Source organism: Trichomonas vaginalis, chromosome II (assembly GCF_026262505.1).
Source record: "Trichomonas vaginalis G3 chromosome II, whole genome shotgun sequence".
Classification (NCBI taxonomy): domain Eukaryota; phylum Parabasalia; order Trichomonadida; family Trichomonadidae; genus Trichomonas; species Trichomonas vaginalis.
In genome coordinates, this window is record NC_067204.1 from 4,135,419 (window position 1) to 4,157,740 (window position 22,322).

Genomic DNA, 22,322 nt, shown 5'->3' on the forward strand with positions numbered 1-22,322 from the left:
TTTTTAGAACATTTCTGGGTCAATGTCAATGTTCTCTTCCTCTTTAGGAGCAAACACTGGCTTAGACTCTAAAATCTTTTTACCCAATTTACCTTGAACTTCAACTATCTTAGACTCATAATATTCATAGTCGTCTGCTTTCTTTGGTTCATAAGGTATAACAAGTTTGTATGCTTTACCTTCTTCGAGTTTTGAGAACTTTCTGTCAAAATTTTCTTTGACTGTCAACATACCGTCAATGTATAAGTCTTCAAAAGTTGCACTGTTATATACGAAAACGATAAAAACAGTTTGACAGAAAAGTGACAACTTTACGTGTCAAAAATATAAAAAGTGATATTTTATTCATCATTATCTTCTTCATAATTTATTTCATATTCTTCGTCTTACCAACAAAAGATGGGAATGTGAACAATTGCGGGCAATTTTTAGCCATTTTGGCTTGGAACTAGAGCCTGCGAGGTACATGGATAGTATCAGTACCTCACAGGCTCTAGTTCTCTATATGGCGCCGAGAAATTTTGGTGAAATGTGGTCGCATTTCACCAAAATTTTTTCGGCGCCATAGGATGAATTGGAGGGTGAGAGATATTATTTCATACAATACTACTCTCACCCTCCAATTCCCAGCCAAAATGGCTAAAAATTGCCCGCAATGTGAACAATTGCGGGCAATTTTTAGCCATTTTGGCTTGGAACTAGAGCCTGCGAGGTACATGGATAGTATCAGTACCTCACAGGCTCTAGTTCTCTATATGGCGCCGAGAAATTTTGGTGAAATGTGGTCGCATTTCACCAAAATTTTTTCGGCGCCATAGGATGAATTGGAGGGTGAGAGATATTATTTCATACAATACTACTCTCACCCTCCAATTCCCAGCCAAAATGGCTAAAAATTGCCCGCAATGTGAACAATTGCGGGCAATTTTTAGCCATTTTGGCTTGGAACTAGAGCCTGCGAGGTACATGGATAGTATCAGTACCTCACAGGCTCTAGTTCTCTATATGGCGCCGAGAAATTTTGGTGAAATGTGGTCGCATTTCACCAAAATTTTTTCGGCGCCATAGGATGAATTGGAGGGTGAGAGATATTATTTCATACAATACTACTCTCACCCTCCAATTCCCAGCCAAAATGGCTAAAAATTGCCCGCAATGTGAACAATTGCGGGCAATTTTTAGCCATTTTGGCTTGGAACTAGAGCCTGCGAGGTACATGGATAGTATCAGTACCTCACAGGCTCTAGTTCTCTATATGGCGCCGAGAAATTTTGGTGAAATGTGGTCGCATTTCACCAAAATTTTTTCGGCGCCATAGGATGAATTGGAGGGTGAGAGATATTATTTCATACAATACTACTCTCACCCTCCAATTCCCAGCCAAAATGGCTAAAAATTGCCCGCAATGTGAACAATTGCGGGCAATTTTTAGCCATTTTGGCTTGGAACTAGAGCCTGCGAGGTACATGGATAGTATCAGTACCTCACAGGCTCTAGTTCTCTATATGGCGCCGAGAAATTTTGGTGAAATGTGGTCGCATTTCACCAAAATTTTTTCGGCGCCATAGGATGAATTGGAGGGTGAGAGATATTATTTCATACAATACTACTCTCACCCTCCAATTCCCAGCCAAAATGGCTAAAAATTGCCCGCAATGTGAACAATTGCGGGCAATTTTTAGCCATTTTGGCTTGGAACTAGAGCCTGCGAGGTACATGGATAGTATCAGTACCTCACAGGCTCTAGTTCTCTATATGGCGCCGAGAAATTTTGGTGAAATGTGGTCGCATTTCACCAAAATTTTTTCGGCGCCATAGGATGAATTGGAGGGTGAGAGATATTATTTCATACAATACTACTCTCACCCTCCAATTCCCAGCCAAAATGGCTAAAAATTGCCCGCAATGTGAACAATTGCGGGCAATTTTTAGCCATTTTGGCTTGGAACTAGAGCCTGCGAGGTACATGGATAGTATCAGTACCTCACAGGCTCTAGTTCTCTATATGGCGCCGAGAAATTTTGGTGAAATGTGGTCGCATTTCACCAAAATTTTTTTCGGCGCCATAGGATGAATTGGAGGGTGAGAGATATTATTTCATACAATACTACTCTCACCCTCAATTTTAATTACTTAAACTCATTCTATTTTTTTGACATGTAAATGTCACTTTTACTGAGATCTGACACAATGTCAGATCTCTTTTTTTCGTATATAAGAGCACCACTTTTTCTAACAACAGCAAACTTAACTGGTGCAATGTTCCAAATTTTGTCAAATGTAGACTTTTCAAAATTGTAGAAGTAAACATTCAAATATGCGAATGGAGCTAACTTATCTTTGACTTCTGTCATGTACTTATTTACTGAGATGAATTTCGTCATCTTTTCTATCGGATAAAAAAATATTTTTTTAAAATTTACTCAGAAAAATTTTTCTTTGTATATACGCCGTTCTGAACATCTAAAAGACTTTTGACATTTGCCAAGAATGTACGTTTAGAAGCTGCCATATAACCATACTCTTGACAATATTGTTTATACGAATCGTACAATGACCTTTCATCTAAACACTCAAAGTCAGTTTCATCTATAAACAGTTCATATACACTCTTGTTTGCTTCTAACAATGTTTGTCTCTCTTCGGTATATGGAATTTGTCTTGGATTGAACTTAGAAATATCTAATGTCATGAAATATGAGAACAAGTGGTTGTAAAAGTTAGGTGTCAAAGTTTCTGCTAAGTCATCAAAATATTCTGTATCTTGCATATGAGAATCTGACGTTCTGACAACTACATATCTTCTGTCAGAACTTTCTAACTTCATCGGAACAACATTGTTTGAAACCATGATGAAATTTGCAACATTTTCACAAACTCTTTGGTCTTTATATTTTCTTTCAACAACTCCAACTTTGTCTGTTATAAGACTCTTCAAAGCATCTGAGTTTAAAACCTTTGTTTGTATCTATACTTTGAAGTTCGTTACATACTATAAGTTTCATATTCTCTATTGAAGAGTTAAATTTACCGCAGATGTTTTCTAAGTTTGTCATATTCGGATTCGAATAGCCCTCTAACAGTTTGCACAAAATATCTGTAAAGAAAGTGTTCTTACCAGTTCCTTGTTTTCCAATTATAATGAGAGCAGTTTCATTTTTAGCACTTGGATGTTGTAAGATGTTTGCAAACCAACATAAGATATACTCATAGACTCTTTCGTTTCCATTGCATATAATTTCTTTGACATGGTCTAACCAAGCTTCTATAACATTTTCTTTCCATTCTACTTGTTCGTATTTATATCCAGTGAAGATAGAATAGAAGTTTGGAGATGGTGTATAGAACTTTATACCTCGAACTGAAAAATCTTCTAACTTTGACAATAAGATATCCCAAGCATCTAACATCTTCATTCCAACTTGTACAACTTTTATTTTCTTAAGTTTCTGTCTACATTCTTGTTCTGAAACTATGGTTGCTCTTGGTTTGTTAAAGACAACATCCCATTCTTTCATGACATAACATTCTGGGCAGAGTCGACATAAATGACTAAACGTTTCAAATTCTCGACTGCTTTGTTATAGTCTCTAAATGGACACATATTTCTGAACGCTTGGAAGTCATAAAAATCTGAAACGTCTATTCTGTACATTTTTATAAAAATAAAAAAAATATTTTTTTTTATTCTTGACTTTGTTGTTGCATTTGTTGCATTTGTTGTTCTTGAGCTATTTGTTGTTGAAGTTGTTCTTGTAGTACAATACTTTCACCAGTTGCATCTTCCAATTCGAAACTTTCTGCCGTCATTGACAAATACATAGGACATAAAAGTTTTACAGGAACAAAGTTTGCGTCAACTAAGGTTAAGTTTATGTTTGCTAAAGTGTTTGAGTTTACTAAAGCTGAAAACTCTGCATTCGAATGAACAATAGGCAAACCAGCAGAGAAAGTATTGTTTATACGCATGAGTATCTTTTGGTCATAGTAGTTTCTGTCGATATTCGAATAGCACTTTGAACCTAAGTTTGAAACAATATATAAGATTGGTGTGCTTAATGTCAATGGAATAGACATTCCTTGTATGACACCTTTTCCTGTTATAGGAAACTGTTGGTAGTAAAAACCAGATATAAGTTTTGTATTATAGCTCATATCGTTTATACTAAACTCAGTCGGACATCCAAACATAATGAAACCTGCTCTAGTTGCAGCACATGTTACATCCGTCCTTAAAGTATTAAATAAGTCAACAAAACCTGTTGGTGGTATATCTGAGTAAGTATCTTCAAAGAAGTATTTTTTACCATTCACAACAACAAAGTCTTCTGGTGTCAAAAGAGCAAAACAGGCTTTAGTCGTCATCGTGTTTAAGGTCAGTTTACAATATCGTCCTTGAGGACTTTGTAAGTTTGTTGTTATAGAATTATATGACTCAGGGTTTTTAGTCGTAATAGTATAAACACTATGTCTTCTGCCATTTACTTAGCAAGTAAATTTTAATGAAATGTTGTGGTCGTCAAATATTTTTATGACGTCTGGGAAACTATATTTTAAGTTCAACGTTTCACCTCCTTTCATAACGTATATCTTGTCAATGACATTGTATGAAACACCACAGCAAGCAATGTCGGGTTCTATTTCTTTGATGTTTATATCGTCTGCTCTGTCAAAAGTTTCAATAGTTCTTTCAAAACTTCATGAGGTGCAATGACATATGAGTTCACTTTTACAGGGTTGTGTTCGACCAAGTTTAACATTATACCCAAAGCTTGACAAATCTTCTCCTGAGTTTTAAGTTTGTCTTTAAGTTGTTGGTAGTCGTTCGAATATCTGCAACAGAACTTAAGTCTCTGCTAACTTCAGGGTATGTTGGTTGCTTTTACAGGACCTATTGTTATACCATCTTCGTCTTCGTATGGTTTTTCCCACTTCAACATCTCTTTCTTTGACATTGACAACAACACTTTGACTGTTTGTTTGAGTTGGTGAATTTAACTTCACATCTGCCATCGCCATTAAACCTTTTGAAACACTTACGCTTCTATTTTTCGGAAATGACATTTACTTAGAATAAAAAGATGGACGTATTTGAGTATCTCTTTCGAATTGAAGCAAAACAAAGTTTACACACACAAACAATACAAGTTCATTGATAGAATAGTTCTTTATACAAACAATGGAAAATGTTATAGAATAGCAGTCTTTGCTGAACCAAAATATTTTCATAAAGCAAAGAAAGTTGGTATAACCGAGATGGTGAAAGTTCTTGAAGCAGACAAAAATATAACAACAAAACTGACCGATATTTCTAAAGGTAAGTTTATAATACAATACTATGTCAAAACTGGCGTACTGTCAATATTTGACGGAGAGAAGTCAGTTCAAGAACAACTTACTGACCTGCTGCCAAAATCTGCTCGATGGAAGCTGTCGTTATGCCAATCTGAGGAGCCCCAGCAGGTTTCATCGAACGAATCTTCAAAAGAGCATCTTCCGTGAAAAGTGCTATTGGTTTTGTAAACTTCTTTGCTTTCAATTCATCTGGACCGTCTCTGTCACCAGTATATTGTATTTGAACTGTACCAACAGTTGAAATACCACCCATAAAGTCTTCTGAGTCAGCAAATGGAATGCCAAGCCAAAAGTTTGAACGGTCTCCATTTGTATATTGAGTTTTTTGACCTCCTGTATGAGTCCATACTTTCACATATGGCATAATAGAACTTTGCATTTCAGGGTTAATGGTTGTTGTGAAGTTGTTGTTAAAGTTCATAGCATCTAATGTCAAGTTGTATGACCTCATATCCTCAACTGTAGAATATTCTTCTCTTGGATAATATTTGCCATCTATGTTTATATGGTATTTAATACCAGGGTTGTAGAAGCAAGAATAGTCATTTATAGTTCGTCTGAACAGTACAAACATAGTATCTGCATGTTTCATTGCAGTTGTTAAAGCAATATCTGTTCTTGCACCTGGGTCAGCACTTTGGTTTCCAACTTCACCTGCAAAGTCTTTGACAGATATTTGGTGTATAGGGAACATAAGTGGAACTGCAATATATTTGGCAGCTAAAGCATTTGAAATATCTGGGTCCAACATATAGACTGCAAGTCTGCTTTCTATTCTCTTGCATTCAAACTTTTCGCATGTGAACTTAACTGGGTCCCAAGCATCTCCAGCAGCATTGAAATAATAGTTTACTTCAGTGTTGAGGTTTGAGAAACCAAAGTCTAAGTCAACTTTGTTTTTGCAAAAGTCGGCGAATGACATTTTATTTGTTCCCACTACTTCTGTAAGAGTGAATGGGTCTTGCGTTGGTGCAATGACTAAGTTATTTTTGCTTGGAGTAAGTTCGATAGAAATTTTTCCTGCCCAGTTTGGCAAGTATCTTAAAAACCTGAAGATGAGGAAAGATGACAAAGGAACTCTAAGTTTCAATTTTACTTTGGTTACTGCTGCTGCAGTTTGTCCAGAAAGGTTAACATAAACTCCTGGAACGTTAGGGTCAAGTCTTCTTATTTTCTCAATAGTTGCATACTGGTCTGTTTGTTCTCTAGCTTGTGGTTGTACTGAGTTTCTCAAAGCGAACCATTCATAGTTTGCCCATGTTACTGTTTGAACTAAGTCAGAGTTAGAATATATCTTATATCCCATGAAAACTTCTGGAGCATATTGGTATCCGACATAGAAAATTCCATTGCAACCTTTCTTGTCAGACAACTTGGCAGAAGGTTTTATTTCAATGTCTTGCTCCACGTATAAGAAAGAGTTGTCAATAGAAATTATATGAAACCTGTCGCATGCAATATCTACTGTTGTTGAAGAACCTTCTCCAAACTCACCTACATTTCCATAAGAAACAGCAGTTGTATATTCGTAAGTTCCAGGAACTATTTCTGACCTTCTAATGGCATTGTCGCATTCGTTATACCATTCGGAAACATTTCCATTCATAGCATCCAAAACTGTTGGCGTTATATTCTGAGCGGCGTACATTTCATATGAGTAAAAATATAGAATAGTTGGATTTATATGTCATAATAGAACCCACGTGGACCAAGCTTTACTTTCTTCCTGACTGAGTTTTTAACTCTTCTTTTTCCTTCATTGCCCTCTGCTTCAAGTTGTTGCATCTTTGCCTCATGTTCACCTAGTATGTTGTAAATTTCCCATGTCCTTTTTGCCTTTTGGCTCTGGTCGCCCATCTCAGGTAACCTATATCCTAGAAAGAGTTTGTCATAGTCTGTATTTGAGTCTTTGCGTATTGTTTGCATGACTCTGTCCTGAGTTTCTGGTTCAAGCTCTTCAAACAGTGCCTGTCCATATGGAATAAGCTCGTTTCCAAATATATGTTTTTGTAGCCATTCTGGTTTTCTTTCCATGTTACCAACTATATCTTTTGTGAATGGGAAAGCTTTTACCCAATCTTTCAGTCTTGCGTCGTTTATTTCTGTAGTTGGTTTTATTTTGTCAAGGAACATGTTTTTCAATACTAACATTTCATTTGGTACTGTCCATTTGAGTTTTCTTAAATATTCATCCCTTCTCAGTTCATTGTCTGCAAAGTAAGTTTTTATGACATTTTGCAAACTTTCATTTGCAAGGTCATGTACAATAGGTTCTCTTCCTTCGCTCTCCCTAACTTTCTTTCTAAACTCTTCACCAAATATACCATCTCTATGGTTCTGTGTAGTTCTTTGAGATAAATGTTCTAGAACGTCAGGTGTTATATTTCCATCAGCCATGTTCATTTCATACTGGTTCAAAATATCTGCATCTTTCATATCTTTCAATGGCATTAAAGCCGCGCTTAAAATACCAGCTATATCTCGTTCACCATTGACTTCCATTGCGTCTACAACTTCTTGGAATTGTGGTTGTAAGTTTATGAACCACCTATCTGGATTAGCTTTATGACCCCATCTCATTGTAGTTCCATCGTCTGCAGAAACAAAAGTAGGTTTGTTCCATCTTGGTTAGGTTCTGAATGAACTTTAAAAATGTTTCATTTCTATATGTTTTCTTGAAATTTAACCTTTTATCTTCACCGAGTTCATCCAAAGATTGAACGTTAAATGCTCGTAAGTAAAAAGGGTTGTTGTATTTGTGTACATTTTCTTTCAGTACTTCCATTCTATGCTGAATATTTTCATCTGGTGCTGGAGTCTTTTGTATGTCGGCAAACATTTTTCGATATTCTTCTACTATGTCAGCTGAATTTTTTTTTGACTCTTGGAAATATTCCATATTCTCCGCATACTCTTGTTGAGGGTCAAGATTTTTCGGCTGTTCCAAATCTTCATCTAGTTCTGTGAAGTTAGTTTCCAAAGGAGTGACTTGTTCGTTTCCTTCAGGCTCTTCTAGCTGTTGTTGCTGAACTATTTCTTCCATGTCTGGTTGTATCTGAACTTCTTCCTGTGGAGTTTCTTGTACCTCATCTGCTGGCATTTCATATATTCCGAGACCATTTTCAACAATTTCCCTATCTACGTCATCCGCATTCATAAGCTTTTGTTCTTTCGTTCCGTCTCTATTTTTTACGCGTTTCATGACGAAAGTTGAATTGTCATTTAGCTCTGACATCAAATATCTCGGAGTAAATTCATCCATGTCATTTGGATGATATGCTATTAAATCATATCCCTTAGCGAGCTTGTATTTTCCAGGTTTGAGATTATATCCGTTTTGGTGCTGAGCCATAAAGCTAAATAGGTTCGGGTCAGTATTTCCATCCTTGAACTTTCTAATAGCTTCTTTATATCTGTCACTAAAGTCAACAGTATCTGGGAAACCACACTCTTCTTTAAGCATTTTTAAGAATTCTTGGTTTCCTTGTTCTCTACTTCTTTTATGTCCTTGCTCTGTTTGTGGTTGTTGTTGTGCAGGGTTTTGAACTGTTGGTTGTTGTGTTGGTTGTTGTTGTTGTTGTTGTGCAGGGTTTTGAACTGTTGGTTGTTGTGCTGGTTGTTGTGCATGCCTGTGTCTGTGTCCATGTGACGATGTAAATGTTCTAGGTAGTCCTGGTGCAGGTGCTTCTCTTGGAGGGTTTGGTGGTATATAAGTTCCACCAGCTGGCACATATGTTCCATCTGCAGCGTAATGTCCTACCTGACTTTTCGTTTTTAAGAAAGCATTTACTAGGTCTGTTTTGGTCTGTTGTAACTCTTTTTCTTGACTTTTCACAACAGTTGCTCTAACGGCGTCATAGGCACTTTGAACTGCCTGTCTCGTTGCTGCATCTGTTATTTTCGTCATATTTTGTGCTACTTCTCTTAACTCTTTGTCGAAACCTTCAGACTTCAGTTTCTTTCCAGATGAGAAGTCGTTCACTTGTTTCACCTTACTATGAAGAGCTTCGAAGGCGTTCTTAAAGTCAGCATTTGTTAAAGCTTCATTTGAACTGTCTTCATCCGCTTGTATTTTTGTCCTTATTGACCCTATAAGCTGAGCTGCTTTAGCGTTGGCTTGGGCATCTAACCAGTCATTGTTAGCTTTTATATATTCTGCGCTTTTCATTGCCTTTTGCATAGCCGCGTCGTTATTTTTACTTTCTTGTGCTAAGTTTTCATACTGTACGGTTTGGTTTTGCAACTGTAAAAGTTTTTCTGCCTTTACATTTGCTTCAACTTCTTTTTTATACTCATCGCTATCCATATATGTCTTCAGGGCTTTTTGTTTATCTCTTCATCTTTCAGTATTTTATATTGAGTAGTATGGTTTTTCAAATTTATGACATCTTGTTCCATTTTTGCTACTTCTGCTGCTTTTTCTGACACTTTTTTCGCATATTCCTCTGTACTTAGTTCTTTCAGTTGTTCTTCTTTCTTTCTTTTTCTCTACGTTTAACTCATTGAGTTTCTTTGTGTGTCTGTCATATTCTAGTTTCTTTTCGTTTTCACCTATTTTGCTTCTGTATGTCTATGTTTGACTTTTTGACATCTGTTATTTGATTTTTGAGTGAACTCAAATCATTTGACTTTGAGGGTTATAGGCTGTTCCGTCTGCAGCTCCACCATAGCCTGCCATTTTCGCTAAAAGTGCCGCTCTTAAACCTCCACTCTGTGCACCAACAACTCGGTTTAAAAGCATAGGATTGCTTGACATTTGTTGCAACATAGTGGGGTCATTCAGCATTTGTTGTTGCAACTGTTGTTGTGGTGTCAGTTTTACTATTGGATGTTTCAATGCTCTCTTCCTCTTACGTATATTCTTACGTAGCTTACGTGGCATTTTAAGTGAAGTTAAAAAGCGGTTTTTGACAGATGTTTATTGTGACTTCTTCGTAAAGACTTTTGTTGAGATTTCTTCGTAAATGAGTGTAAATGACCCAAAAATATATTTTAGGGTAGAAGGGTATATCTACCCCGTTTTCTACCCTCTTTTCTACCCTCTTGAATTTTCATGAATTTCTTCGTAAAGACTTTGTCAAGACTTCTTCGTAAAGACTTTGTTAAGACTTCTTCGTAAAGACTTTGTTGAGACTTCTTCGTAAAGACTTTGTTGAGACTTCTTCGTAAAGACTTTGTCAAGACTTCATCGTAAAGACTTTGTTGAGATTTCTTCGTAAATGACCCTAGTAGTATATTTTTGGTGTAAATTTCATGAAAATTCAAGAGGGTAGAAAAGAGGGTAGAAAACGGGGTAGATATACCCTTCTACCCTAAAATATATTTTTGCCTGATTTACACTCATTGACGATGAAGTTTTGTAATGTTCTTCATCGTAAAGACTTTGTTGAGACTTCCTCATGAACTTTCTTGTCTATGTTTTGTAAAGTTCTTCATCGTAAAGACTTTGTTGAGACTTCCTCATGAACTTTCTTGTCTATGTTTTGTAAAGTTCTTCATCGTAAAGACTTTGTCAAGAACTTTCTTGTCTATGTTTTGTAAAGACTTCTTCATCGTAAAGACTTTGTCAAGAACTTTCTTGTCTATGTTTTGTAAAGACTTCTTCGTAAAGACTTTGTAAAGACTTTCTCATGAACTTTCTTGTCTATGTTTTGTAAAGACTTTGTAAAGACTTTGTTGAGAGTTCATCGTAAAGACTTTGTAAAGACTTTGTTGAGAGTTCATCGTAAAGACTTTGTAAAGACTTCTTCGTAAAGACTTTGTAAAGACTTTCTCATGAACTTTCTTGTCTATGTTTTGTAAAGTTCTTCTTCGTAAAGACTTTGTTGAGAGTTCATCGTAAAGACTTCTTCGTAAAGACTTTGTAAAGACTTTCTCATGAACTTTCTTGTCTATGTTTTGTAAAGTTCTTCTTCGTAAAGACTTTGTTGAGAGTTCATCGTAAAGACTTTGTAAAGTTCTTCTTCGTAAAGACTTTGTTGAGAGTTCCTCATGAACTTTCTTGTCTATGTTTTGTAAAGTTCTTCTTCGTAAAGACTTTCATTTTATACTAAACATCAACGGGGCTAGAAGGCACGAAGTGCCTGGAAGCCCCACTACCTTTTTTTTTTTTTTTTTTTTATATCAAAAGTTTTATTTTTATATATAAAGATAACTACTTTTAAAAAAAATACCCTATATATTTTTGCCATGTAAACTATTTTTGCCATGTAAACTTGTCACTTTTGTCAGAAGTGAAGTGAACCGAATTTTCATGCACAACAATCACTTGCAAACTGAACTAATTTACTACTTCTCCAATTAATACTCATGAACAATGTTTTTTTAAAAAAATATAATTTTTTATTCTAAATTTTACATTAACATGTCATTTATTATGATCTCATAAAACATATCCATATATTATAGTTACAGTAATATTAAAATTTCAAATTTTGAATTAATTTGGTTATATTATGACCATTAAGCCAAGATCCCAACTTCTCTATGCTATCTATGAATTTCAACTCTATATGTAACTAACACGTTATAAGTTTTGTTTATAAATATAAGGTGCATTTCAGTAAATTACTCTTTTATAATAGTTCTTTTATTACAGCTATAAAATCTATACTAAATCTATATGTTTTTATACTAAATTTATTAATTGTAATACTAATTTTAATTGTTGCTGATCATATGCTAAATTTTATATGAAATCCTTAATTAGAAACTTGAGTTGAATATATATTATATGAAACAATCGGTGTTTAAAACAAAATACAGCTTGATTTATATAGTAATTTATGCTTTACATGTATTTTATATAAATTTTTATTGAATTCAAATATTCAATAGTTTTTTTATGCTAGATTAGTTGTATTATTTAAATATATTATATTGGCAACCTTTCTTTACCCTGTCCTAATAAACGCATTTTGTAAAAAAATATAGTGCATCAGTTTCGAACTAGCGTCCCCGGTACCCAATAGTAAGGGGTAATAACCATTCGACCATTTGCCACGTAAAGCATCGCCAGATTTTTTTGTATTTAATCACTCCAAAAACACTGTTTTGGCTTATTGGAAGCATATCAGACATAATCGCCATAATCAAAAAATCTATATACCCAATACGTAATAAATTTGTCGATATAGATTTTCCATAAAATTAGTTTTTAGTCTGATCTTAAAATAAATTTAATTTTTTATAAAAAAAATCACATTTAAAAGTACCTTTTTAGTAGCTCGAAATCCTGTTGGTGGATTTCGGGCGTACTTCAAAATTAGCTTTCCTTCTACATATGCAAGCTATATTTTAAATATGGGGCAAATCGGATCGGCGAAAGGAGTTTAGTTACCTTTTTGATTTGTTAATTTCTTTGGTTTATCATTGTCAAAACTGTTAAGATCAAGAATATTGTTGCATGCTAAGATCAGTCATAATGTAAACCTCTCAATTTTATTGTCGTGGCAAGTATCTCAATTCCTTCAAAAAAATTGAAAAACTATTTAATTTTAAAAATATAATACTTTTAATTAGTTAATTAATTGGAGATATTTTTAAAAAATCACTTTTGATAATACTTTTGAGAACTTTAATTAAAAAAATATATTCAAAAATATCCAGGATATCAAGAGGGAATTGTTCCTTATGAGGTATATAGTTATGATGTATACCTCATAAGGAACAATTCCCTCCTTAAAACGAGAAAACTTGTTCGAAATTGTTTATCATTTCGAACAAGTTTTCTCGTTTTTAATAAGAAACTAAAGGCTATGAGGCACTGATTATATATTAGTGCCTCACAGCCTTTAGTTTCTAATAGATAGCTGGGAAACTTTCTCCAAATGATAAGTTATTCAGAGAAAGTTTCCCAGCTATCAAAGGGAATTGTTCCTTATGAGGTATATAGTTATGATGTATACCTCATAAGGAACAATTCACTCCTTAAAATCGTAGACATTTTTATACTTATTAATCAACCATTCAAAATCATATTCCTCTGAAAAGTTATTTTATTAAAAATTTAGAATTTTAATAAATATAGAGTTTGAATTTCATACAATACCTATATATTTTCAATAATGGAATTTGAAAACCATTCTCAAAAGTTCTCAGAAAACCCTTTTTTCATTAATTTTAAGAAATCTGAGTATTAAATTAAGTGATAAATTCGTTTGACACTACTTTAATTTTTAAATTCAAAAAATTATATGTGCTTCTTAAAATGACTCAAAAAAAATTATTATAAAATAATATATAATATTAAAAATCCCACAACATTTTTTTACTTTACATAATCGTACTTCCTCGACGATTAATTTCCACTCAATTTCTATCGTTGACCGAACTTAGCATGCAACAATATAACTATCAAATATCATGTTCTAAGTTCGATTCTATTGAAAATTCCAAGAAATAAATTTTTTATTTCAAGAATGAAGTATTAATGGATCAGACTTATATGAACATGGTTTTGGGACTTAATGTAAAAAAAACTATCGTATAATATGTCCTTGTTTTGAATTATTTTTTTATAAAAACTATTAAAAGAAAGAATAAACAAGAAATAATGTTTAACTTCTATTTCGCCCTATAAAAGAAATATTTAACTGTTTTCATCATTTTATGCAGTAGATCATCGGACATTTGTAAACAATTTTCCTAAAAAATTTTATGTTCATAGATTCACTAGTTTTTGTTTTACACACCAAATCCTCAGGAAGCCGACATTTTTTCGCCTCAAAATATTGGTTTCTGATGTTTACAAATATTCAATTTTTTATTTATATGGATATTAATCAAAAACTTAGGATTTTAATTTGCGAATGGGCTGCAGTGTCGTTATTCGGCTTATTGAGGGATATAGGCCTCAAACGCGAACAAGTTTTAGAAAATTTAGAAGCAAATCTAGATTATATAAATGATTTTGATTGTGCGCGTATTTTCAAGAAAATACCAGAAGATTTCAATAATCTTAGCACAGATGATATCAGAATGCATCAAAAAGTTATTGAACTCCATATAAATACTTTCCTAACAGATCGAACTCGCAATTTAATCAGCTCTTCAGTTGCAAACTCAATACAAAACATCATAGTATTTGCATCACGTACAATAAAACCAAATAAGGCTGTCAAACGCGAAAGAACTTACCTTAAATCTGGAATTTATATTCCAAAGACTTTTTATAGCTACATTCAATCAATGCTCGATTACTTAAATAGCTTTGTCAAGCAAACACCTAAAGAAGATCTTGTTATGCTGCATAGTTCTGTTTTCGAACTTTTAATCAATGTTTTAATGAAGAGGAAACAACGAAGTGGAACAGAAGGTGCAATGATCAACCTTATGTCCGTCAATGTATCAATCAGTACAGGTATTTGGGATATCATCTCAAATCTTGCTCAAATGAAGTGCGAACCGAAAGTTCAAAACTTATTCCTTGCAATTGTGAAGAATGTTGAATCATTTAGATGTGTTTCCAAGGAAACAATGAAAAATATGGTCCAAGTTATTTCTCAATTAAAAGGATCTTGGGCACTTTTACCTATTTGTTCATTTGTTACAAGAACTTTCTCCAATGCATATGAAAATGAAGAGGAAAACTACGCCGTTGAATGCTTAGCTACTGAATTATATCCTGTTTTGTATAAATATGCCAATGATAATCCAAATGATGAATGGTTAACTTGCCTTTTCCTTATCCTCAAGATATCTGATCCAGAGAAAACAGGTTCAACAGTCTTAAAAATTGCAAATCTGCTGAATAAGAATTATACAAATCTTGGAGGAATGAATTACTTCAAACTCGCTGGATTATTCTTTGAAGCTCTTGTTGATAAATCCTTTGCACAAGAGATTACTCAGTTTTTCTGGAAATCATGGTTCGATAAGAATGGAAATGCTAATAGTCAATATGCAAATGATATGGAATATTGGATATTAATAGCTCCAAAGATGCATTTCTGTGCTCCAATTGCCTTCATGGAGTTTCTTGAACCAATTATTCAAGTTGGAGAAACTCATCCTCTTTTTGAAAAGATAATCAACGCAATTCATGTGATCATTACTATCAAAGTTGAGTATATTGAAGGAATTACAATGGTTTTGGCTCCATTTCTCAAGGGTTTAAATCAAAAATCGGAAATTTCGAAAGATTTATTCAAATTATTTGCTCCTCTTCTTCCAATCATATGGAAATATGAGTCAAGCTTACGAGATACGATTATATCTTTACTAGGAAAGATGATTAACAATACAGATATCGCAATTCTAGCAAATTGTGCGATTTTTATCACAGATGTATTGGAGAACTATCCAATAGGAACTCTTGGAATTGAAACAATTACATCATTTGCTGAAAATTTCTTAAAGAGAACTCAATACGATGTTTCAATACAACAACTTCTTCATATTTTGTCATCTTATTATTTATTCTTCAAAGGATTGCTTTTCTTCGGAAGTAGAGGCATAGAAGTCATCGATTCGAAGCAATGGAGAAAGATTCTTTTCGTAACAGAAACAATTTTGATTACTTTCTCGTTCTTCCCATCTGATAAAGTCAAAAGCATAATACAAGATATCTGGAATCTCACAAGGAGCCCTCTTGCTCAAGAAAGATCGACAAATCAGCTCAGTCTGAAAATTAAAGATATTTCAATGCTTCCTGTCATGTGCTTGAACAAAAATATGCAAAGCTACATCGAAGAAAAATATATTCAGATCATTACTTTCTTTATTAGCCTTGAAAGTAGTAATTTTGAATTCAAACTTGGCCTTGCAAAGTATTTGTTCACAATTACACGTCCAGAATACTTTATCAGCAACGAAAAGCTTCAAATCCAAGGAATTAATCGCTTGTTAATGATTTTATCAAATCTTGAACAAGAAGAGTTATGTATCTTATTAAGATCTGTTCCTTTATCCATCTGGCCAGTCTACATCCATCAAATGATGAACATTTCTGACTTAAATCCAAGATTAAAGTTCAAATTTGCGAATGCAATGTCAGTAGTCATCAAATTCAAGGATCTTACACGTGAAAATGAGAGACTCAGGAACTCATTCGTTGAACTAGTTAAAGTATTCTTGAACTTACCGATGCCTTCCAATGAAAATCAACAAAAATTGGATGTTTTAGCTTCAGAATTCTATGCAACGTTCATTCGAGCGAATTCAGAAGTCATCAAAGATCATCCTTTCTTCAAAGATCCTTATTCACACTTAAATAACATCATCCAAAGATTAAACCCTGACTCAATCACGCTTCCTGATATCTCTCATGTCTTCTCTATCCTTGAACTAGTTCATTCGTATGTCGATACATGGAAACTGACTGATGATGCAATGGAAGAAATCATTGATTGGACAACTTTCATTGCTTTGAAGACAAAAGGTTCTATTCTTCTCCAACTCAAGTGTCATGAGCTTCTTCAGAGCCTTGTTGAGAAGAATCAAGATAATTTGAGCACAATCATTTCATGTTGCTTCAGAACTTCAATATTCACAACAAGTCATGTTGCAGCAGCCATTGTGCGCTCAAACTCAGAACCCCTCTACAAGGCAATTCTTGCTCTCGGTCTTTGTTCCAAAGGAAATATTGTTTGCCGTGCATTGGCCGCAGAAATCGCAAATAGCTCATTTGGAGGGGAGTTCTCTCCATTGTGTTACTTAGATCCTTTCTTTGAAGAGCGTGTTGTCGACTTTTTCAACAATAATCTCGATGAAAAAACGAAAGAACTTGTTTTCACTTTTCTCCCTGAAATTGTTGGTAAAAAAAGACTTCACCAGAACGAATTACCACATTTCAACTTCATTTCAACCAGATTTAGGAACATTACAAGTAATTTCCAAGTTGAAAAGCTTCTGAACCTTACTTCCATCACAGATTTCACTGATTTATCTCCAATCAAACCATTGATCTGTTTATGGGACAATTTGTTCAAAAGTAATTCAATTCGACCAAATGAAGTTTTCGAATTCTTGTTGTCGAAAGTTGACTCAGTAACAAACACAAAGATTCTTTGCGCTGTATGCATTGCCTTCCATAGATCATTCCTTATCAATTCCAAGGCAACAAGTCAATATTTGTGTTCGAAATTGAGAATTATCAAAGATCCGAAAATGACTTTTGACAATTTTGTTCCAACACCAATAGAACTTGCAACGTCAGCATGCATGAGTTACATATACACACTTGAAGACGATGTCCAGAGATTCAATGTCTGTTGGATGGATAAAATCCAATTTATTCTTTCATGGGCAATCTTTTTGAGGTTCAATCCTCTTTACGAGAGTTATATGATTCCTCCTTTATTAATATCTGTTTCCCATGCTGCTGTTCCTTCATCAGACTTGAACTTATTCGTCATGAAACCTTCGAATTGCGTTGCTAACAACGTAATTCTTCCTTTCAGATATAGAACGGAATTCACAACTTCTCAAATGGAAATGTTGTTGATGACATTGAAGAAATTCTCTCTTCTCACAGCAGAATTGTTCTTGGATGTTTGTGCAGACAAAGCGACATCTTTGACGAAATATTCTTCGGACTTTTGGACATTATTCTCCAATTTCTTCCAGCCAAGACATTCATCCGAATTCCTCAATGGTTTCATGAATGCGGCTCAAGCAGGAGATTTGGCAACTGTCGGTTTGATGCTTCCAATTCTAACAGGTGTTGTCAGACAGAATGCAACAGCAGAACACATCGGAGGATTCGCCGCTGTCATTATTTTCGTGATGACTTATGCTGGAAATCATCATTTCCTCAAACTAATTGTGAAACACCTTCCTGTATTCGTTGAAACAGTGAAGAAATCAAATGATGCAGGAACAATCACAACAACATTCGAATGGATCATGAAAGAACATGGAGGTGAAGAATGCGTTGTTGAAGGTGTTTTGAAGGCACTTTCTGAAGCAGATTCGTTGCATTCTCCATTGTACACGAGTTCTCTGATCTTTTTGCATGAAGTTGTTGTTTTAATTGCAATTTCAGGATCGAAATTTTCTCTGACTTCTGCAATTTTGTTCTTATTTGACTCAATAAGAAGAATAGAGACAAAAGGACTGTCAATAATGGTATCTCAGGATATTTTGAACTTCGAAAGTCCAAATAATTACGAAGAATTAACTGACATTCTCAGAAAATACTGGAGTCAGAGGGATGTTACCTATGTTTGCACATTCTTGTTAACTTGGGCTGGAGCTTCTGCTATTCCTGTTATTCCTGGAAACGCTTTCACGATTTTGAGAATTATTACTCAGAATTGGACTGACGCAAAGTATATGCAGTCTGTTAAGACGCTAGGAACCGTCATTTCTCACATGATGATTGCTGCCACCGAGGAAAAGATTAAACTTATGCAGCCGGATATAACAAAAATTTTGACAACTCTTAATGTTGACAGATATGACCTTCCTGATGTTGTCTGTCTCGTGCGACCACTTGTAGAAAGGACAAAAGGAAAGAAATCAGCTGATCCGTCAATCCTTCCTCAGATTATGACAAAACATGAACGTGAATATACAGTTGTTGAAGTCTGTGAGTTCATCAAAGACAATATTCTTGAATAAACAATGTGATTTTTTTAAATTTTTCATAAAATATCCTTATGGATATATTATTTTGAAATATAGCTAAAATAATGCCATTTGAGATTGAAATTATTCGAAATAACCAATGAACAAATTATCGGTTGGATAAAAACTGAATATATGAATTGAACACATGATATATCTACTTCCCCACCTCTGATCATCAACATTTTAAGTAGACTCTTGATGGATAATATCATGCAAATGTTGAATTTATTTCGTATGGTCGATCAAGATAGTATTTGTATTGATTCTTGTAGCTATTCATGTTTTGAACAAGAAGGGCATAAAATGTTAAGGTTTTTCGATCAATCATGCAACCAAATTGAAATTGATCATGGAATGGTCAAATTGAATGAACTTTTCTCAGAAAACTGTAATCATACTATTAGTATTTTTATAAAGGAGGGTGTTTATTACCTTAGATTTTGGCAAACCCAAATTTTAGCTAAAAGTGACAGGGAAAAAAACGTTTAGTATTAAAAAAAAGACCGATGAGAGCTTCGTTCGAAATATAGAGGGAACTGAGAATGCGCAACCATTCTCAGGGAATATTGGATGCTATTCCCGTTCCCTCTGTATGGAAAATTGAGGTTTTCAAAGGGAGTTAAAATAATATCAAATTTATACTAATTTACTTCAAAATACAAAAGTATTTGACAGCTAAAATTAGTTACTTTAGCAAGCCTATCAATACCCTTTTACGATTATTGCTACTTTTTCGAAATAAAATAAATTTATTATCAAAAACCTTTTTTTTTTAGTAAAAATAAACGAAATTTTTTACCTTATGAACTTTTGATGGAAATATGCAAATTTAAAATAATAAAGAAAGCCGCGAGCGAAGCAATCGGCTTAGTTCGAAGATTTTGATTCAAATCTTTGCTGATCTGTAATTCGCGGAAGCCGCGAGCGAATCGAGCGGCTTAGGTCTAAGATTTTGATTCAAATCTTTGCTTATATTCCTTAAATTCTTTATGAAACTCGCAACAGTTCCATAAAAAATTTTAAATTCTAAACTGTCGAAATTACCGATCGGTAATCACACCCTTCACGGGTGTGTCACTTTTTACAGGCGTGTCGCTTTTAGCTAAAATTACCCCTACTCTTAGATTTTTCACCTTTTGCTTTTTGAAAAGAAAATATATGATAACTTTTATCTAGATCCAATGAGGAATAATTTTATTAAAAATTTAGATCGACCGTGCCCCAAAATCTCAAAATCTTCGACGATAAAAAAAATTAATAAAGAAATGTTTGCGTTCTCAGTTGTGATTGACGGAAGCCCAGCAATCCAGCTCCGAGCAAACAGGAACACTAAGATTCATAAGGCTTTAAGCCTTGTTCCATCTTTAAAGAATAAACTTGACGACATTTTAATAATTTACGATCATAGAGTAATAAATCAAAAACAGACCATAGCCGAGATTGGCATAAAAGAAGGATCAAGCCTAGCAGTATATACACAATCAGAGAACAATCAATATTACAATAGAAAGAAACTTTCTGATCAGATAGAAGAAATCACAATAGAAGCTATAAAAATCATGGACTCGAAGATAGATAGAATACTAGATGAACCTAGAGTTGTGTCTTTATGCAATAACTTCTTCCAAAATGAAGAGGAAGAAATACAACCGAAACAAGATGATGTTTTCGATCCTACGCTATTTCCACAAGAGAAGCTTGTACCTCACTTATCGACTGAACCCCTTCCAATGGCTTGGAGATCAGAACCACAATATGATATCTTTTCGGAGCCACAAGAACCATCATTTTCGTCTGTAACCGAAGCAAGAGAATTCTATAGCAATCAACTTACAGAGCATGGCTGGAACTGGTAATTATTTTGTTTGCGTTTTTGTTTGGTAATAAAATCATGATCAAATTTAACTTTATCCCGTATTTGACTGCAAACTTTGGTTGTGTTGGATATGTATATTAGTAAGCGAATATCGATTATGAGCAAATCATTCTGAAATCTTACTCTTTATTAGATTAATTTCGCTTTATGAAACTTACTTATTGCTCATTGCATTTCTCTCTTCTATGCTAGATTGCTCATTATAACAATTCAACTGCATCCCCTACAAAAAGATATTTCATATTAAATTTGTCGATTACCATCCAATATAGTTCAGTGAAAGCAATACTTAATGTATCTGTAGATATGTTTCTAATGATTTTTTGCTTATTTCTTTGTTTTCATTTAAATATTTCTATTTTTTAATGATGTTTTTCACATATTTGAGATAGGCACAAGAAAATTATATTATTTGTAAGACAAATTTCTAAAATTGTTTGAGATTATTGGCCAAGGATAATTTTATAAATAGTCTCTTAAATGGATTGACACTATGCGGATTTAGAACATTTCCGAACAAATTTCAGATGCTCTGCACTAAAATCATGTGATCATAAAATATCAGGTCAAAAATATCGATTGGGGTTGTGTTTTTCCAAAAGAATCATAATCACTGTTGAATTCCTATCATAAATCTATGGTTTTGATATAGTGGTGTAATTACAGTCCGGTCGGTTCTCGATATTTTAGAATTATTATAGTGAAATAATTGCCCATTTGTATAAGATAGTGAATCAAATACTACCATACTGTAATGAAAGACTATCACACCATAAGGTTCTTTCTGATATATGAGGTTATCGTTGGTAAGAAACAAAGAATACATTTCAACCTAATCGTCATTGATTTGAAATACTTGATTTGGAGCATCCTCCTTCTGTTTATAGACTTCTCTATCATAAAAATTCGTTTAGCCAAATTATCTTGTACAAAATTTTATTAATTCTGAGATATATGCAAATAAATACTCAATCAAGACTAAAAAAATGAAATATTTTAATTTTGCATCAGCCTCTTGACTCAACCTCATCGACTAAATAACAATGAAAATGTAAAAATTGATTTTAGCAAGTTAATTTGATATGGCACCAATTCCAATTACAATTTCTAAAATTGGATATAGATTATGCCATTCTGCATCACAGGTTGAAATTTAAAGCAAATTCTCAAGTAAAGGATAACAGCTTGAATTGACCACATAAGCATCCTCTTGTAAGTGATTTACAACTTCATGAGTTAACTATTTTCACCCCCTTCATGGTGATATATTTCAAGAAGATCGAAATATTGAGTATTTTGTCTTATTCCATTTTGCAAAATATTACACATGTATACGCTAATGTAGGAGTTGATATGACATTGAAATCTGATTTTTTACAACAGCTTCAAATTAGCAAATTCCATTTTTCTTCAAAAACGTTAAATTATATATGAATGTTAGTAGAGGAATAAAAAGATGATCATTAATTTTCAGATTGAGATTAAATTTTTTTTCCGATTGTGAAACAATTTTGAGTTT

The 22,322-nt window shown here is 33.8% G+C and overlaps 7 protein-coding genes and 1 pseudogene across 8 annotated transcripts, besides 10 other annotated features; 2 read left to right on the forward strand and 6 right to left on the reverse strand.

Annotated features, from left to right (window-relative positions):
* Positions 1-11,475: part of a mobile genetic element that runs on past the window's edge.
* On the reverse strand, positions 4-231 carry TVAGG3_0483250 (protein of unknown function, DUF4108 family; the record flags this gene model as incomplete). Its single annotated transcript, XM_051235932.1, has 1 exon — positions 4-231. The coding sequence occupies one exon, from the start codon at positions 229-231 to the stop codon at positions 4-6; it is 228 nt and encodes a 75-aa protein (XP_051093756.1).
* Positions 246-325: a mobile genetic element.
* Positions 446-554: a mobile genetic element.
* Positions 696-804: a mobile genetic element.
* Positions 946-1,054: a mobile genetic element.
* Positions 1,196-1,304: a mobile genetic element.
* Positions 1,446-1,554: a mobile genetic element.
* Positions 1,696-1,804: a mobile genetic element.
* Positions 1,946-2,054: a mobile genetic element.
* TVAGG3_0483340 lies at positions 3,685-3,920 on the reverse strand (annotated as a pseudogene). Its single transcript has one exon. A coding segment is annotated over exon 1 (236 nt).
* TVAGG3_0483350 (protein of unknown function, DUF4106 family) lies at positions 5,396-6,277 on the reverse strand (the record flags this gene model as incomplete). Its single annotated transcript, XM_051235933.1, has 1 exon — positions 5,396-6,277. One exon carries the CDS (start codon positions 6,275-6,277, stop codon positions 5,396-5,398), a length of 882 nt encoding a protein of 293 aa, XP_051093757.1.
* Positions 6,461-7,003, reverse strand: TVAGG3_0483360 (uncharacterized protein; the record flags this gene model as incomplete). The annotated part of the gene is made up of 1 exon (XM_051235934.1): positions 6,461-7,003. A coding segment is annotated over one exon (543 nt), but the record flags the coding sequence as incomplete, so codon positions are not given.
* On the reverse strand, positions 7,036-7,506 carry TVAGG3_0483370 (protein of unknown function, DUF4106 family; the record flags this gene model as incomplete). The annotated part of the gene is made up of 1 exon (XM_051235935.1): positions 7,036-7,506. The coding sequence occupies one exon, from the start codon at positions 7,504-7,506 to the stop codon at positions 7,036-7,038; it is 471 nt and encodes a 156-aa protein (XP_051093759.1).
* Positions 8,748-9,661, reverse strand: TVAGG3_0483380 (protein of unknown function, DUF4106 family; the record flags this gene model as incomplete). Its single annotated transcript, XM_051235936.1, has 1 exon — positions 8,748-9,661. A coding segment is annotated over one exon (914 nt), but the record flags the coding sequence as incomplete, so codon positions are not given.
* Positions 11,476-14,127: 2,652 nt separating the features above from the next.
* TVAGG3_0483390 (uncharacterized protein) lies at positions 14,128-18,918 on the forward strand (the record flags this gene model as incomplete). Its single annotated transcript, XM_001580487.1, has 1 exon — positions 14,128-18,918. One exon carries the CDS (start codon positions 14,128-14,130, stop codon positions 18,916-18,918), a length of 4,791 nt encoding a protein of 1,596 aa, XP_001580537.1.
* A 451-nt stretch (positions 18,919-19,369) lies between these two features.
* Positions 19,370-20,047: a mobile genetic element.
* Positions 20,048-20,149: 102 nt separating this feature from the next.
* TVAGG3_0483410 (uncharacterized protein) lies at positions 20,150-22,149 on the forward strand (the record flags this gene model as incomplete). The annotated part of the gene is made up of 1 exon (XM_001580488.2): positions 20,193-20,783. One exon carries the CDS (start codon positions 20,193-20,195, stop codon positions 20,781-20,783), a length of 591 nt encoding a protein of 196 aa, XP_001580538.1.
* Between the last annotated feature and the right edge of the window lie 173 nt (positions 22,150-22,322).